Genomic DNA, 17,323 nt, shown 5'->3' with positions numbered 1-17,323 from the left:
TTTATGAGAAGTAATATTATTATCCTTCCTTTGCAGATGCGGAAACTGAGGCACAGGGAAGTTGAACAACTTGCTCAAGGTCATAAAGCTAGAAGGAGGCGCAGCCAAGCATGGGCTTGTGTCACCTCAAAGCCTATGTTCTCGCCACTGCTCTAATCTGTTTATTCTGTTGGCTTGTCATAATGATTGAAGACAATGTATATAAATCACAGAGGGTAGGACTCAGCTTGTAATATGTCCTCCATACATTTTATCGAACATTATTAATTAATAAACAACAGATAAATAACAACAGTGCTTTGTTTGATTAAATTATATACATGATTATATTTCTTCAGTGAAATTGTTGGTTATGCATTTCTTACAAATAATTCACAAATATTAATGAACGTCTGTGTTGCAGCAGGCATTTTGCTCACCATGGTGGACCTGGGGGTATGTGAAATAGGCACCATCTCTGCTCTCACAAATTTAATACCTGCAGGCTGCTGGATTGGACTAAAGTCCTGAGGAGAACTATAACAATCTCTTAGAGGGAACAGTGATTAAACAGGGATCAATTGTGCCACCTATATAGCCTTCCTACTTACTGATCAAGAATGATAGCAGACCTTAGCAAGTGCAAATCAACAAGAGGAATCCAATGGTGCGATTCACTACTACGAAGCTTTTCATTTTGCCTCTTACTAAGATTTCAAAGCTATTCTTGCCCCCCACCCCACACAAAAACAAATACTGTGCAATCTCACTTACATGTGGAATCTGAAATAGTTGAACTCGTAGACGCAGAGAGTACAATAGTGGGTGCCATGGGCTGGGGGTGGAGGAAATGGGAGATGACAGTCAAGGGTACAAACTTTCAGTTATAAGATGAACAAGTTCTGGGGCTCTAATGTACACGATGGGTGGTGATGAATGTTTTAATTAATTTGATTATTGTAAGAATTACACAATGTATACATTTATCTAATCATCATATTATATACCTTGAATATATTTGACCTTTATTTCCCAATTAAATATTTTAAAATAAAATATATTTAAATTTAAAAAATATTTTTGCAAATTGTATAAATACCCATGTATCATTTCCATTTTCATTCAACCTGTAAATAAGCTTTCTCAGAAGTTTTATATTTCTAAAAATTTGAATTTGGGTTTCTTTGGCTCAAAGCACTAGCATCTCTCCTAAGCAATCCTACTCTGAGGGCTATCTTTATGTTTAGGATCCTAGCCTATGATTTAAAAAAAAAAACAACCAAAAAAATCTCTCCAAGATGTCATTATTATAGCTAATCATTAATGTGTATCCCTCCCACCCCACCCAATTTATCCAGCAGCTTCTCTTTTTTGTCAGATGTCAGATAGATTCCAAAAGCTAAATCTGTCCTCTGGGCAGGCAAACAATTATACTGCCTATTGCCTCTTCTTCCTTTTGTTATTCTGTCACCAATTATGCTGTCCACAAGGGATTCTATCACATGAGGGTCTGTTAGCAAGAGCTCAAATACATGTAGCAGCTGTCTATTTGCAAAAACAGAATGCCATGAACACATGGTACAGAAGGATGCTTACTTTTATATGCTTTTATCTTCTCATTTACATTAGATTATCCACTATCCTTTTCCCTTTCAAATACTCCATATATGGTAAATAGCTTTATTTTTCTTTTCTACTAAACTCCACTGCAATAGAAATAACTAAAATGTTAAAAAGTATCTCAGATAGCCAAGTCATCACAGCAGAAAAAACAGCTGAAGCTTTCAGTAGCAATAGAGATGATATTAATCATAATAGCAGCAAAATGAGCAAGTGTTTAGTTGTTACTACATTCCAGGCACTTGCCTGGTAACTTTATGGATAGTCCCTCATTTATTATTCATAATTACCACAAGACATGGTAGAGGTCATTATCTATGCTCTTTATAAGGTTCCTAGGTGGCATACTTGTGGTTTAAACCCAAACTGCCTGACTCTGCTTCCCTCCAACTTTACACTGAGAATGAGTGAGAAGAGTAAGGTGGGATGAAAGGCCGGGGGAAAAGTGGACAGAGAGAAGAGAGAGAAATAATAGAGCAGAACATCCTCAATCCTCTTTTATTTTAATTGTTATCATAAATTGACAAATTATAGTTGTATTTCTTTATGGGATAAAAAGTGATGTTATGATTTTTGAATACAATGTGGAAAGATTAAGATTAATGTCTCTCAAGCCTGACCAACATAGTGAAACCCCGTCTCTACTAAAAATACAAAAATTAGCTGGGCATAGTGGTGTGCGCCTGTAATCCCAGCTACTTGGGAGGCTGGGGCAGGAGAATCGCTTCAACCCGGGAGGCAGAGATTACAGTGAGCCGAGATTGCACCACTGCATTCCAGCCTGGGCGAGAGGGCGAGACTCCGTCTCAAAAAAAAAAAAAAAAAAAGATTAATGTCTCTATCACCTCAAATATTTGCGATTTCTTGCTGATGAGAACATTAGAAGAAATTTACTCTCGGTGGTACTAAAATGTACAGAACTCAATGATTAGCTATATTCACTATGCTGTGCAATTGATCTAAAAATAAATTAAACTTATTCCTCCTGAAACTTTGTACCCTTCAACTATTACCTCCCTACTCCTTTCACTCCCCAGCCTCTGTAGCCACTATTCTACCCCCTGCTTCTATGAGTTCAATTGTTTTAGGCTTGATATAGATGTATAAGAGGTATTTGTCTTTCTGTGTTTAGCTAATTTCACTTAGCATAATGGTCTCCAATTCCATTCATGTTGTCACGAATGACAGAATTTCTTCTTTCTTTTAAGACTGAATAGTATATATATACTGTATTTTCTTCTTAATTCATTAAACAAATGTCTATTGAGCATCTAGTACTGGCTGGGCATACCATCTACTTGTAACATAAGTTCCTTGCCTTAGAGAGGCATGTTTGGCTTAGAGAAATACAATCTCCAGCCAACAAGCAGTCTCCACCTTAAGGACAATAATCAATATGTGCCAAAGTGCTGAGAACACTCAATTGTGCTAATTTGTCCAATTGTGCTGAGAACACAGGGAGAGGGTGGGGCCCTGTCAAGGGAACTGGGGGAGGTTTCCCAGATAAGGTGTCTTTGAGCAGGAATGTAAGCAAAGCGTGAGTGTTCTCAAGCTGAGTGAGGGTGGAAAGTTACAGGAGGTGGAGGTCACAGCAGGGTAACATAACAGTGTGGCAGATGGAGGGTGCCCAGGGGGACTGAGTGCTTCAGCAGCTGCAGAGGAGGATACATGTGGAAGATTTTGAGAAGTAAGAGCAGAAAGGCAGGTAGTCTGACAGCATGTTGGAATGGACATTAGGAGAGGCGGTAAGGAAGGCAGAGTGGGGGCAGGTGAGGAAATATGAGACATGGGTCTGCCAGTGCAAGTGACCACTTCATGCAGCATGATATTTGAGGTTATCATAAGCCATTGAATCATGTGCATTGTTTTGTTCAGTGCTTTTCGTTCTGATTGTGGATTATGCTAATTTTGATGGAAAGAAGAGAAATACATACAAAGGTAAGGGTGGACCTAAATCAGAGCTTTGGGGTCTAGGAAATGAAAGTATAGCCTGAGAAAACTAGGAGCTTGGGTGGAGAGGGAGCAAAAGCATTTCTGAGCTGGAGACTGCTATTAAAATACAAGGCAGGTGGCATAGAGACAGGTGGGCTATTCAATTGTACACCAGGCATCCCTGGGGCTGGATATCAGGCAAAAGACCAAAGGATGAGATGAGAAGACAAAATGATGCCATCATTATTTCTGTCTTTAAAAGTAGTCAAATGGGCCGGGCGCAGTGGCCCACGCTTCTAATCCCGGCACTTTGGGAGGCCGAAGAGGGCGGATCACTTGAGGTCAGGAGTTTGAGACTAGCCTGGCCAACATGGTGAAACACTGTCACTACTAAAAATACAAAAATTAGTCGGGTGTGATGGTGTGTGCCTGTATTCCAAGTTACTTGGGAGGCTGAGGCAGGAGAATTGCTTGAACCCAGGAGACGGAGGTTGCAGTAAGCCGAGATCCCACCACTGCACTCCGGTCTGGGTGACAGAGCGACATTCTGTCTCAAAAAAAAAACCCAAAAACTAAAACTAAAAACAAAATAATGAAATGCTTCAAATGGGAACAAAAAGCACATTTGAACTGACAATATATCAATCACCACAACACAGTCTGAGAAAATATTTTGATGGCCAAGCACAATTAAATATTATTGGGACTTGGGATGCTATTACATTGTTCCTTGGATTAATAATCTTCTTTTGTGTAGAAAGGTGTGTCTTGTCAGTCAAGCTTTTCTTGATCTGCCCGCGTAAGGGTAAAATAGACCACAACATATATCTTTAAACTGTCAGATCTGGACTCTGCCTGTAATCTCTCCCCATAGATAAGAAATGGGATTTCAAAAAAGGGAAAGAACCCTTTGTATCCTAAATTTGTCAAGAAATTCTTGTCAAGAATATACCTCTACCGTGGTACTTATAATATAGCAGCAAAAAGAAAAACCAAACAAAACAAAAATAAAACAAGCTTTTATTTGGTGTTCTCTGGGACAAAGTTTCTAGTGGAATAATAGAGTCAAAAGATACTGCTTATGACAACTTAGATGTTGTGCAGTCATCATTAAATCAACAGAGCAAGTTTTTACTTCGAGGTTGCCATCTCCTACTTCTCTGTTGCTATAGATTATCATTTCCAGGGCCTACACTTCAAATAGGAAAGCAGTGGCCAGGAACAATGGGGTAGAGATAAAGCTAGCAATGCAGGTTTCCAGGCAGACCTCTTGGAGTACAGTAAAATCCCCAAAGCCACGTTAAAGCTCAGTGTGGAGAGTCCAGATTTGCGTGTCATACAGACCTGGGGTCCAGTCTCAGCTTTGTATCGTAAGAATTCTAGGACATAATATGCACAAAGCACTTGGCCCAATGCCTGGCACACAGTAGACACTCAATGAATAGAAGCTGTTATCGCCACAAAATTATTTTTTGGTGCATGAAAAGGAAAAGCCAGAGTCCAAATATGGCAGAGCTCCTCACTTCAAAGGCATAAACATTCCTTTCAAATGTAAATCCTTCTGCCAACTTCTTATGAATATTTAGGGCCTAAAACTTATCTAAAACGATCACTAGTACAATAAGGTAGTATTTTATATGTAATTTTCCTGGACTCTCCCCTTTTTCCTGATTATTATTTATAAGGTAATATAAAATGTAAGAGATTAATAAATAGATACTGTAGATTTTTGGTCTTACCATTTTTGTCTGCTCTCCTCAGTATCTGGAAAGGAAAAAGGAAAAAATTTTATCAGCATTTTAAATAAATATTTCAGCGAACATTACACTTACACATAATTTATTCATAATTAAATAAAATACATTCTAATTTTAAGTAAGCGTTTCCCAGTTGAGGTCTTTCTTTATAATATCTAAAACCTGAAAATGACCCAAATGTCCATGGATGAACAAACCGTGAATGAACAAACCAACTGTGGTATAGCCATACAATAGAATACTACTGAGCAATAAGAATGAATGAGCTATTTATACACACAACAACTTGGATAGAACCAAAAATAACTAGGCTGAGTAGAAAACCTAGATGCAAAATAATACCTACTTATAATTCCATTTATATAAAATTCTTAAAAATGCAAACTAATCTATAGGGACAGAAAACAGATTAAGCTTCCTAGGAATGGGCAGGGCAGGGGAGGGTGGATTACAAGAGGATGTAAGAAAACTTTTGCAGGTGTTAGAGATAATTATTATCTTGAATGTGGCAATGGTTTCATATATGTTAAAACTCATCAAGTTTACACTTTACATATGTGCACATTAATGTAAGTCAATCTTACCTCAATAAAACTGGGATTCAACAAAACATAAAAGAAAAATAATACATCATGGGTAAAGAGTAACCACATGTCTATGCTATATCTACTTTATTTATACTTTATTAATCATATTATCTTGGACGTATTTTAAATTGTCTTGATGTATAAGAACTATTTGGCCATCCGGTATCCATTACTCTTTAGTAATGATTTCTAATGTTCTTCTGGAAAGCCAACCTTTCCTACATGCTTGGCCTAGGTGCTCCAGTGCTGGGCAGGGCACTTATGTCTGACAAACATGGTGTCATATCCCTCTGGTCACGGTGACTGCTCAGGGATGAGCACATTAGGGCCAGTGAATGACAGGCCATGGTTTTGCCTGAGTGGTTAGGAGAGAGACATACTCTTCTTTCTGCTGACTTTGAACCTAGGAATATATAGGCAATGCACTGCTGTCATTCATTTTGTTATTGGATATATTGTAGGTTGAATTGTGTCCTCCAAAACCAAATGTTGAAATCCTAATGCTCAGTATCCACGAATGTAACTTTATCTGGAAATAGGGGTTTGGGAGGAAAAGCCTTTGATAAAATCCAACCTTCCTTCATGATAAAAACTCTGAACAAACTAGGCATTGAAGGAACATACCTCAAAATAATAAGAGCCATCTATGCCAAACCCACAGCCAACATCACACTAAACAGGCAAAAGCTGGAAGCATCTCCTTGAATGCTAGAACTAGAACTGGAACTGGAACAAGACAAGGACGCCCACTCTCACCACTCCTATTCAACATAGTACTGGAAGTCCTCGCCAGAGCAATCAGGCAAGAGAAAGAAATAAAAGGCATCCAAATAGCAAAATAAGAAGCCAAATGGTCTCTCTTCACTGATGATATAATCTTATACCTAGAAAACTCAAAGACTCCACCAAAAGGCTCCTGGGACTGATAAATGACTTCAATAAAGTTTCAGGATACAAAATAAAGGTACAAAACTCAGTAGCATATCTATGCAGCAATAGCATTCAAGCTGAGAGCCAAATCAAGAATGCAATCCCATTTACAATAGCTACACAAAAAATAAAATACCTAGGAATACATTTAACCAAAGAAGTGAAAGACTTCCACAAGGAGAACTACAAAACACTGCTGAAAGAAATCATAGATGACAGAAACAAATGGGAAAACATTCCACGCTCAAGAATTGGAAGAATCAATATTGTTAAAATGGCCATACTACCCAAAGCAATGTATACATTCAATACTATTCCTATCAAACTACCAATGTCATATTTTACAGAATTAGAAAAAACTGTTCTAAAATTCATATGGAACCAAAATGGAGCCTGAATAGCCAAAGCAATTCTAAACAAAAAGAACAAAGCTGGAGGCATCACATTACTTGACTTCAAACTATACAATAAGGCTACAGTAGACAAAACAGCATGGTACTGGTACAAAAAAACAGATACAAAAATGAAACAGAATAGAAAACCCAGCAATAAAGCTGTACACTTACAGCCATCTGATCTTCAACAAAATCAACAAAAATAAATAATGGGGAAAGGATTCCCTATTCAATAAATGGTGCTGGGATAGCTAGTAGGTCATATGCAGAAGAATGAAACTGGAGCACTATCTAATACTATAGAGAAAAATTAACTCAAGATGGATTAAAAATTTAGATATAAGACCACACACTATAAAAATCCTATAGGAAAACCTAGAAAATATCATTCTTGACATTGAGAAAAAATTGGCCTTGAGAAAAAAGTTATAACTAAGTTCTCAAAAGCAATTGCAACAAAAACAAAAATTGACAAGTGGGACCTAATTAAACTAAAGAGTTAGAGCACAGGAAAATAAACTATCAACAGAGTAAACAGAGAATCTAAAGAATGGGAGAAAATATTCACCAACTATGTATTCAACATATTACTAATATACAGAATCTGTAAAAATCGTATTTCAAAAAACAAAAAAGAACCCCATTAAGAAGTGGGCAAAAGACATGAACAGACACTTCTCAAAAGAAGACATACAAGTGGCCAACAAACATATGAAAAAATGCTCAACATCACTAATCATCAGAGAAATGCAAATCAAAACCACAGTATGCTATCATCTCACACCAGTCAGAATGGCTATTATCAGAAAGTCAAAAAAAACACAACCAGATTCTGGAGCTGCTGCAGAGAAAAGGGAATGCCTATATACAGTTGGCGAGGATGTAAATTAGTTTAGCCTGTGGAAAGCAGTTTGGATATTTCTCAGAGAACTTAAAACAGAACTACCATTTGATTCTGCAATCCCGTTACTGAGTATATATCCAAAAGTAAATAAATCATTGTACCAAAAAGACACATGGCACTCGTATGTTCATTGCAGCATTATTCACAATAGCAAAAATGCTAAATCAACTTAAGTGCCCATCAGTGGTCAATTGGATAAAGAAAATGTGGTACATATACATCATTGAATACTACACAGCCATAAAAAAGAACAAGAACATGTCCTTTGCAGTGACATGGATGCAACTGGAGGCCATTATCCTGAGTGAATTAATGCAGAAGCAGAAAAACAAACACTGCATATTCTCACTTATAAGTGGGAGCTAAACATTGGGTACACATGAACATAAAGATGGCAGCAACATACACTGGGGACTAATAGAGGGAAGAGGGAGGTTGGGGAGAAGAGTTGAAAAACTAACTGTTGAGTATTATGCTCACTACCTGGGTGATGGAATCATTTGTACCCCAAATCTCGCCATCATGTGATACACCCATGTAACAAATCTGCACATATTCCCCCTGAATCTAAAATAAAACTTTAAGTTATAAAAAGAAAAGAAATAGGGTTTGCTGATGTAATCCCATTAAGATAAAATATAACTGAATTGGGTGGTCCCTAAGTCCAATGACTGGGGATCTTACAAGGAGAGAAATTCAGAGATGCAGAGATAGAGGATAGAGACCATATGATCAAAGAGTCAGGTATTGGCGTGGTGCAGCTGAAAGCCAAGGATGCCAAAGTACTGACGGGTGCCATCAGAAGCAAGAGAGGAAGCATGATACAGTTCCCCCTCTGGAGCCTTCCCAGGGAGCATCATCCTGCTAGCAGCTTGATTTCGCCCTTCTCACCTCCAGAACCGTGGAGGGTACATTCTATTATGATAGTTTGTTAGAGCAGCCCTAGGAAACTAATACAATATATAACCTGGAAAGAATCAACACCCAGGAAAGTAGTTTTCAGAGACTTAGGGAAACTGGGTCCAGATAGCACTCCTTGAGTCTCTGATTAAGTAATCTTGATGAGATGATCTCTGCTTTTTCATTACAGGAGCCAATACATTATTTTTTAAAACAATCTTAAAACAGTTTGCATTATTTTTCCTGCTAGCTGCAATGAAGTTAACCCTGATAGGTATGCTAATAGAAAATAATCTGGATAACATACTACAGAGCTATGTTATATGCAGTACCAAAGAGGATGCCCCACTAGCACATTGCAAAGACAAACTTTAATTGCTTGGAAGGGGCCCTTGAGGATGATTTTTTTCCCTAAGTAACTTGTAGTTATAGTTAAATAACCAGAGCTACTCTTATATTTAGATCGTCACTTCTTGCTGGCCAGCTTGAAACATGAGCAATCATTTTTATTCCCAAGTTGTCTGTTTTACTGCTTTCTACTATAAAAACATTATCCTCCTTTCGTTCTGCCAACTTTACGGAAATGAGGTATAGATAAATCTAATCATTGCCACAATGTGTTTTAAGATACTAGTATTACTATTAAAGATCTCACCCATGAAACTGTTCCAGCAACAGGTAGGTATCACCTAGACTTGCATGCAGAAGAAGATGGTCCTCCTTTTTTACTAAATTGATGTAATTACTGCAGGAGGACTGCTTTCAATAGTAAGAGCTATGCTTAAAGCAAAATGAGACCCAGATTAGTTTTCCTCCATAGAGTTAATTGCTAGAGGGGATTTTGAGGATTCATTCCCTCATGACAACCAGCTTCTTCCTGTCCTCTGCAACCATGGAGCCCCAGCTGAGAGTCAGGGAGACATGAAACACATCCTATTTCTTACTTTTGGTTCATTCTAAGATTCTATTTCAAGCTGTATTTTGTCCTCAGGATTTTGAAGTAACTAGAATAGAATAATCACACACCACAGAGTTGGACCCAGGACTTCTGTTCATTCCATTTCATAAAGAACAATCTCAAGTAGCATTTAGCCTCTGAAAGATGAAATAAAAACAGCAGCTTTTGTTATTTAGACAGTTCTTATAATTAAATATGAACAGAACTGTCTCTGCCGCAAATTTTGCCTCTGATCCCACAGACTAATAAAAAATGTACTCCGGATGAGAATCAAGTTCATTATGTTATGGTACCAGAATAATCTGTGTCAGCCGATCTTAAGGTTGCTACCACTGGATGGATGGTAAATAAATTTAAATATTGTGGTCAGGCTTAAAATTTGAAGACAGGAAATACTGTGTTTTTGCTACAATTCAAAGATTATCAAATAGATTCCTTTATTTCAAAAATATTCTTTGATGGCCTCAACTAAAATTCCTTACTCATCACTTTAAGTTATTGAAGGCAGGTGTTAAAATGTAAATGTTATCTTTGAAACATTAAAAGATGGACACAATTATAATTTAGTGAACTAATATTTCTAAGTGCCTCCTACCATGAATCAGGTTAAGATTTGATAATGAGGTGAAATAGTCCCTTGGTAGATTCCCGAGAAACTAGAATATAAGACAGGGACTCAGGACTAATCCAGAACATGGAGTCCCACCACACAGGGTCGGCAGGAGTCTCTCCCATTAGAATGCCTGGTGTCGCCCAGGTGTCTCAATCATTAGACTGCCTGGGGTCAGATGGGAGTCTCTCCCATTACCAGGGTGGGTGGGCCCAGACTTCCAGCAGGTAGTTTTACTACCAGGCCACTGGTTGCCCTGAAACTGGATAAGGGGAAGCAGGCACTGAAAGATGGATGGAGAGAAGGAATCAGCGCACATATTTTCATCTTCTCAATTTTGCCTAGGGTAGGCCCAGTGTGGGAAAACAATTTTTAATGTATGATAACAGTAAGACTAAGTGTATTTTTAAATACTTTTTAAAAATTTTTTTAAGTTCCGGGGTACATGTACAGGATGTGCAGGGTTGTTACATAGGTAAACGTGTGCTATGGTGGTTTGCTGCACCTATCAATCCATCACCTAGGTATTAAGCCCAGCATGCATTAAATTTTTTTTTCCTAATTTCTGCTGTTTCCTGTAACTACAAGAGTGACATTTGCCTTGCCAATGAGGGTAGACAATGATGGGGTTAACTGCCATCCTCTGAACTGGACAATCTCACTCAAATGAGCAAGTGTGTGTGTGTGTGTGTGTGTGTGTGTGTGTGTGTGTGTGAGATGAGGTGAGATGGGAGGTGTGTGGCTATAACAGAGTTCAGTCACAGAACCATTGCATCTGGAAGACTCATTCGGCTTTGACATTCCTCTGTGCATCTCACACATCATACAAATGAGCATATATGGGGCTTCAGAATTAAGTGTCCTTGTGAAAAGAAACTATTTCTTGTTTTCACCAAGTTCCTGACCATCTACGCTCTGTATCTTGCATTCAGAGTGTACATGAGTGTGCATGCTTAGACGAAGGAAGGAAGGGAAGACAAGCAGTAAAGTCATTCATCCCCTTCACAACTTTCCAGCCTCATTCCCACTTTAGCAGTGAAGTGGGGAACAGTCACTTCCCTTCCAGTTAAAAATCAAAGGAAAACTGATGGGAAAGGAAAGTGGCATTGGGTGGATGAAGTTGCAACTAATTTCATTTGGGAATTTCTCTTGCTTTTGGGGATGAGTTGAAGGTTTGTTTTTCTCCCTTTTCACAGTAGCGGAGTTGATTAATGTAATGACTCAAAAGAGGAGACACATGCTACATGGACTAGTATTCCAAACTAGAGTTCCTCTTCTGTTAACTGGATTGCAGCAACCGGGGAAATGATAGTCCATTGGTGTAAAAGGAAAAGCAATAGTAATCCCTGTGGTCCTATGTGTTGCCAGGACCCAGTTGAGTCCCTCTCCTGTGGCTGGCAGGCATGCCATATGCAAATGCTTGCTCCAGCCTCAATGCGCTGGCATACCTTGGCACCAGTGCTAGGTTTTCTAAGCCTCCCGTCAGTATTCAAGAGTATTTATGATGAACCGATACTTAATTCTGTCATATTCTAGCAAGACAATTATATAAATTAGATTTATGAAGAAATAGTCCCTGCATCAGTTTGTGGATTTAGCTACTGTTACTGTTATTTAATACACTCAGTGTGGAGCACTGAAATAACCATAATACTTCAAATTTATGCAACACTTTTTGCTTTGTTTCCATTTTCCCTTATTTCATACTCACAACAGCCTAAGGAAGTATCATAGTGATTACTATTGCTGATTTGGAGAGGATACTGAAGGAAAAGCCAACAGTTGTGGCAAATCTATCTCTGATTTTCTTGTTAAAATCTGTCTCTAGTTTCTAACCAGCTGGTCATGTATCATGTCATTAATAGTGTTCTCAGTAGCAGTTTACATCATTTCTTAAACGATTGATTATTCCAGTGACATTGCAATAAAAAGCACTGCAAATCAAAGTTTTCCTCAAATTTGGAAATTGTCTGTTTGATACAGAAGACACACAGAAAATTACCTGTTCCAGTTTGGAACAGGTAATATCTATCACCTATGTATTATAATATGAAGATAATTTTAAAAGTAATCTTTCTTGCTAGTGCCACTAGAATATATTAAATCAAATAAATAAAGTGATGCATGTATATTTTACATTTTATTTTGCTAAAAGTGGTATGATCCAGAAATGAATAATTCACAAATCCCTAAGTAACAAATCATTTTTCGTATCACATATTTCACCAGTGTTAGATTTTTCACAAAATAACTCAAAGAAAAGTGTAAACAAAATCTTTTCCATTTGACACAAAATCCAATGGCAGGTTTATTTTGTAGACTCTAGCATTTTACCGACAAACAAGCATGTCAACACCTCTCATAGGGAATCAGCTTCCTATTTTTATTTTTAAATCTCTGAAATATAAAGGCAAGACCACCCTATTCACAGACTACAAGTTTCTTTAGTACAGGGACCTGATGCTATTTGTTTACAGACTTGGAAACAATCATGCATACATAATAAAAAATGAAATTTTAATTTTCTCTTCGAAAACATTGCAGTTGAACATTTAAGCAATGGCTGGTGTATGAGTCAGGAGGATGACTTTCCATTTGTGTAGTTTTAATCCATTCATCTCCATACTATCACCGGGGTTTGTTAAGTGCTTTTTAAAAAGCACAGGGAAGCACTTGATCTCAATGGGGGACAGAGTGAAGATCAGGTCAGAATGAATGGAGGCCCCACTTGTCCCCTTTGAATCAACTCCATGGCCCCTTAATTGTCAGCCTCATAACTGACATGATTTCCAGGGGCCCTGACTTTTCAGGCATGTTGTGGTGCCCTTCTCTTCTCTCAGCTTACCTCCTCAAGTGCTTCATGGCCCTGAACAGCAAAACTTGAATAAGATCAGCCCGTTAAGCCATGGGCACCAATAATACCATCTGACTGACCCAAGCCAGGCAGCGATAAATGCTCATGAAGGATAAGGTACTTAACCACCTGATTGGGTGGCTGAATAGGAATGACCACACCTGAGATTTGGTGGGAAGGATATGACCAGCCCAGAATGCCTGGATCGCCAATTGGAGCCACCAGGTGATAAAGGGTGAAGGCTGCCAGTACACACAGTTGAACCTCACTTCTATCATTTGCCTTACAACAGTTTGAATTATTGATAGGAGTTTCTTTCCCTAGAATTAAAAAGAATTCTAGCCAATCCATTCAAAATAAACTTGGGAGAGCGCCTCACATCCTCCTATCCTCTTTATCTCTGCCTCACCATTATGATACTAATAATTTGATTTCCTCATATTTTCATCTCTCCACAAACAAATGTATCTGGCTTCTGGCCCATCTCCCACTCATTTTGACTTTAATAAGAAAAGATAACTCAGAGAAGGGTAGAGGACAGAGCACGTAGCACTCCTCCATGTCCTTTGACATTTTCTATCATGCCTAAACAAGAAGCAGACAGAATTGTCCCCACCGAGATAGACACGACCTCCGGCAACAGCATGAATGTGACAACTGAGGGGCTGGGAGAGCCTGGAGCCCGGCAAGCAGCTGAGAGAAACCCCAAAGCAGAGAGAAGAGATAGGCAACAGAGGGAAAAATAGAGAGAACAGAAACAGCAGGCAGGAGAGGAAAACAAAATTGAGAAATAAATAAGAAATAAAAGTGCTGTAAAGATAGAAACCACACCATACGGGAAAAAGAAACAGCACAGAAGGAAAAGAAAGGATGTGATCAGATCAGAGTAATGAAGGCAGGCAGTCGATACCGAAGTGAGAAATAGGACCAAAGGGAAAATAGTCAAAAGCTAGAATTGATGGAGGTGACAGTAGTAATTAGAACTTGGAGAGGTACAGAGAAGGAGAATATCAGGGAAGAAAAAGGGAAAATAGAAGAGGTGGCAGTGACAAAAAGAATCATTATGAAAATGATCTTTCCCACCGCTGTAAAAAGAAAAACAAATATGCTCCAAGTAATTGTTTTCCCAGGGGGTCTGGGGGAGGATGACGAGGGCATCTCAATCGCTGCTGCTTCCCTGGCTGGGTTGCTTGAGAGCATCCACGAGTGTGAAGGCTGCGAATAGGGCGCATTAGAGAGATGGGTTGGGACACTGTCCCCACCTCACCCCCCACACCTTGTGCCTCTTTAAAATGTCCTATGCACTCAGATGTCTGTTGTATTTGCAATAGTGTCTCTACGAAACCCAGCCTGTTGGAAAATCTAACTTTTGCAATTTTCTTAAGGGTGTTAAGCCACAAGCTGCAGGTCTGGGACAGCCCTAGCTGCAAGTTAAGGTACAGTCGTTCCTCCTGCATTTGCATCGGTGGTTCTCTAGAGGGAAAGGAGGTAGTTCTCGCCTGTGTTCTGGGGACAAAGCATTGGCTGGTCAGCACCTGAGCCGAACCCCTTCCTTTCGGGGAAAAGAAAGGTGCTGGGAAGCAACCGCCCAGCTCCCACCATCTGTACTTACGTCGAGGAAGATCGACATGCCCTTGGACAGGTGCAGAGCAGAGCTGAGCTCCTCCGAGGAGTTGTTGGAGGACGGCGATGTCTCCTGGGAATCTTCCATCCTCGGGAGCCCTGACGGCCTCAGGCGGAGCGGGGCTAGGCGGACGCACCGGCTCTGGCAAGGGCGCGGCCGCAGCTGCTGCTTCGCCGCCGCCAGGCTCTGGATCCGGGAGGATGTTCGCTCCCGCGCGCGCCTCCCTCCGCGCTCTCCGCGCTCGGTGTCCCCCCTCCCTCCTCCGGCCTCTGCGCTCCCACGCGCTCCAACTCTCGCCTCCCCCTTCCCGTAGTTGACGGCGTCTGGATCCATGTCATCCCCGCACTTAGCAACGCGCGGAGGGGAGCGGGCTCTGCCCCCGGCACGGCCATCGGCCACGGCTGGAGATAGCCTGGGGACCCCTACCAGCCCCACGACGGCCCCAAGTGCAGGGATGGAGGAGGGCGTCCGGACAGAGAGAAGGGACGAATGGCAGGGCGTTTGTCCTGAGCAGCCAAAGCGCAAGGTAAGGACACCCCCAGCCTCACCTGAGTGGATGCCATAAATAGAGAGGAACTCAGAGAGGTTCTACCTACTCTGCTTTTGGTCCCAGTGGCCTGTCTGCCCGACCTTCCCCAAAGGCGGGGGCAGGGTTCACGAATACCAGCAATCGAGGAGCAGCTGGTTTGGTGTAGGGATTAAGCCATTCGGTGTTATCTTGCGCTCGAAGGACTTAACCTGTAAGCCTCACTTTTCCTCATCAGTAAAATGGTTACACCGGTCTCACCCCAGAGGGTTCAGCTTACCTGTAGCAGTGCTGCTGACAAAGGCGGTGCTATGAACTCTGCCTAGAGTAGGCTTCGAAACATTTGCTATGGGGCAAGGATTGTTAGGTAATGTTCAAATATGAAGTTTTCCAAAGTCACAAGACGAAGTCCTTATCTGTGTTTAAGCATTTAAACCAGGGTAATTATTCAATATTTGACGGCTTCTGCGAAGGCTGTAAAAATAGGAAACTGACCACACCTTTCATCAGGAGAGAGATCCAGTTTATTGGGCATCTAAAATGTGTATGTGTTGGTTACAAACTTGAGCTATCTGGGAGCAAGATAAGGCAAAAAAGAGGGAACCTTGTCTAAACAAGACTCTGCCTCTACCAGTGAGAACGGGTGAAGAGGATCCAGATCTCCATTTTGTGGCCTTAGGAGAAAAGTAAACATATTCTTCCTATAAGACAGGCCCACACACAACCAAAATGCTGATCAACATGTGAGTGTCTTAAAGGCATGTAAAACATGCTAGGGGTTTCTCAGGAGAGACAGGTTACACTCTGGCTGTGGGGACCAATAAAAGCTTGATGAAAGAAGCGGTATATGAAATGGACCTTAAAAATCAGTGGATACTCCATGCTTGATAGAAGGAAAACACTTCCAGGCAGAACGAACAGCATAAGCAAAGCATGGCACCAGGAAAGCACGTGGAAGCTGGAAGTAGTCCACTGGGGATTCCTATAAACATACAGAATCCCAGATCTTACCTGGGCTTTCCAAATCCCAATACTAAAGTACTGTATAGTCCAGAAATCCAAGTCCCCCTCACCTTAATGATTCATACACAGTTGCTCTGTAGTAGGGTCAGGACTAGGGTGTGGCAAGTGGGGCCACTTGAGCACAGAATGTAAGGAGACACTTGCTCTCAATCTCTATCCTGTGCTTGCATGATCCTGAGAATGATTTTCTTAAATTTTGCACCCTAGGTGTCTTGTTCACTTCACCCAAGTCCCACTGCTCCTTTGTAGATGGGTGCTTACAAAAAAAAAAAATGAATCCAGTTGTTCTCAACTCTGCCTGTACATTGGAATCACCTGGGGTGTGTGGTAACTTTAAAATGTGCCCACAAATTCATTGACATTCTTCCTATAGAGAAGTGGGTCCCCTCCCCTTAAATCTGAAGGATTGTGACTGCTGCAATGAATGAAATGGAACAGAAGTGTTGCTATGTGCTTTCCAAGGGTAGGTGCATAAAAGCCTTTGCAATTCCACTTTTTACAGTGGATTTGCTCCTGGATTCTTGAACTTCCGTATAGGAAGTTTTTCTACCTTAAGCCACCATGCTTTGAGGAAGCCCAAGCTATATGGAAAGGCAAGTGTAGACACCTGGCTTACAGGTCTAGCTAAGCAGAGCCTTTGCATTATCCCAGCCTCAGCAGCAGAAATGTCAATGAGGAAGCCTGCAAATGACTCCAGCTCCCAGCTCTTGCAGACATCCCTAGC

The 17,323-nt window shown here is 40.4% G+C and overlaps 1 protein-coding gene and 1 long non-coding RNA gene across 2 annotated transcripts in view; one reads left to right on the top strand and one right to left on the bottom strand.

The window, feature by feature from the left end:
- Positions 1-292, top strand: part of LOC129524145 (uncharacterized) — a 52,971-nt gene extending 52,679 nt beyond the window's left edge. Inside the window, exon 4 of the long non-coding RNA XR_008667838.2 lies at positions 37-292. This is a non-coding gene — a long non-coding RNA (uncharacterized lncRNA). The remainder of the gene's footprint in view (positions 1-36) is intronic.
- NECAB1 (N-terminal EF-hand calcium binding protein 1) overlaps positions 1-15,398 on the bottom strand; it is a 167,520-nt gene extending 152,122 nt beyond the window's left edge. Inside the window, exons 1-2 of the mRNA XM_004047289.5 lie at positions 15,039-15,398; positions 5,271-5,295 (exon numbers count right to left, since the gene is read on the bottom strand). Of these exons, the coding sequence (XP_004047337.3) occupies positions 5,271-5,295; positions 15,039-15,383 (370 nt within the window). The 5' untranslated portion in view covers positions 15,384-15,398. The remainder of the gene's footprint in view (positions 1-5,270; positions 5,296-15,038) is intronic.
- Between the last annotated feature and the right edge of the window lie 1,925 nt (positions 15,399-17,323).

This window comes from Gorilla gorilla, chromosome 7, assembly GCF_029281585.2.
Source record: "Gorilla gorilla gorilla isolate KB3781 chromosome 7, NHGRI_mGorGor1-v2.1_pri, whole genome shotgun sequence".
NCBI classification, from domain to species: Eukaryota; Metazoa; Chordata; class Mammalia; order Primates; family Hominidae; genus Gorilla; species Gorilla gorilla.
Note: the sequence above shows the minus strand (reverse complement) of the source record. Positions and strands in the feature narration are given on the sequence as shown.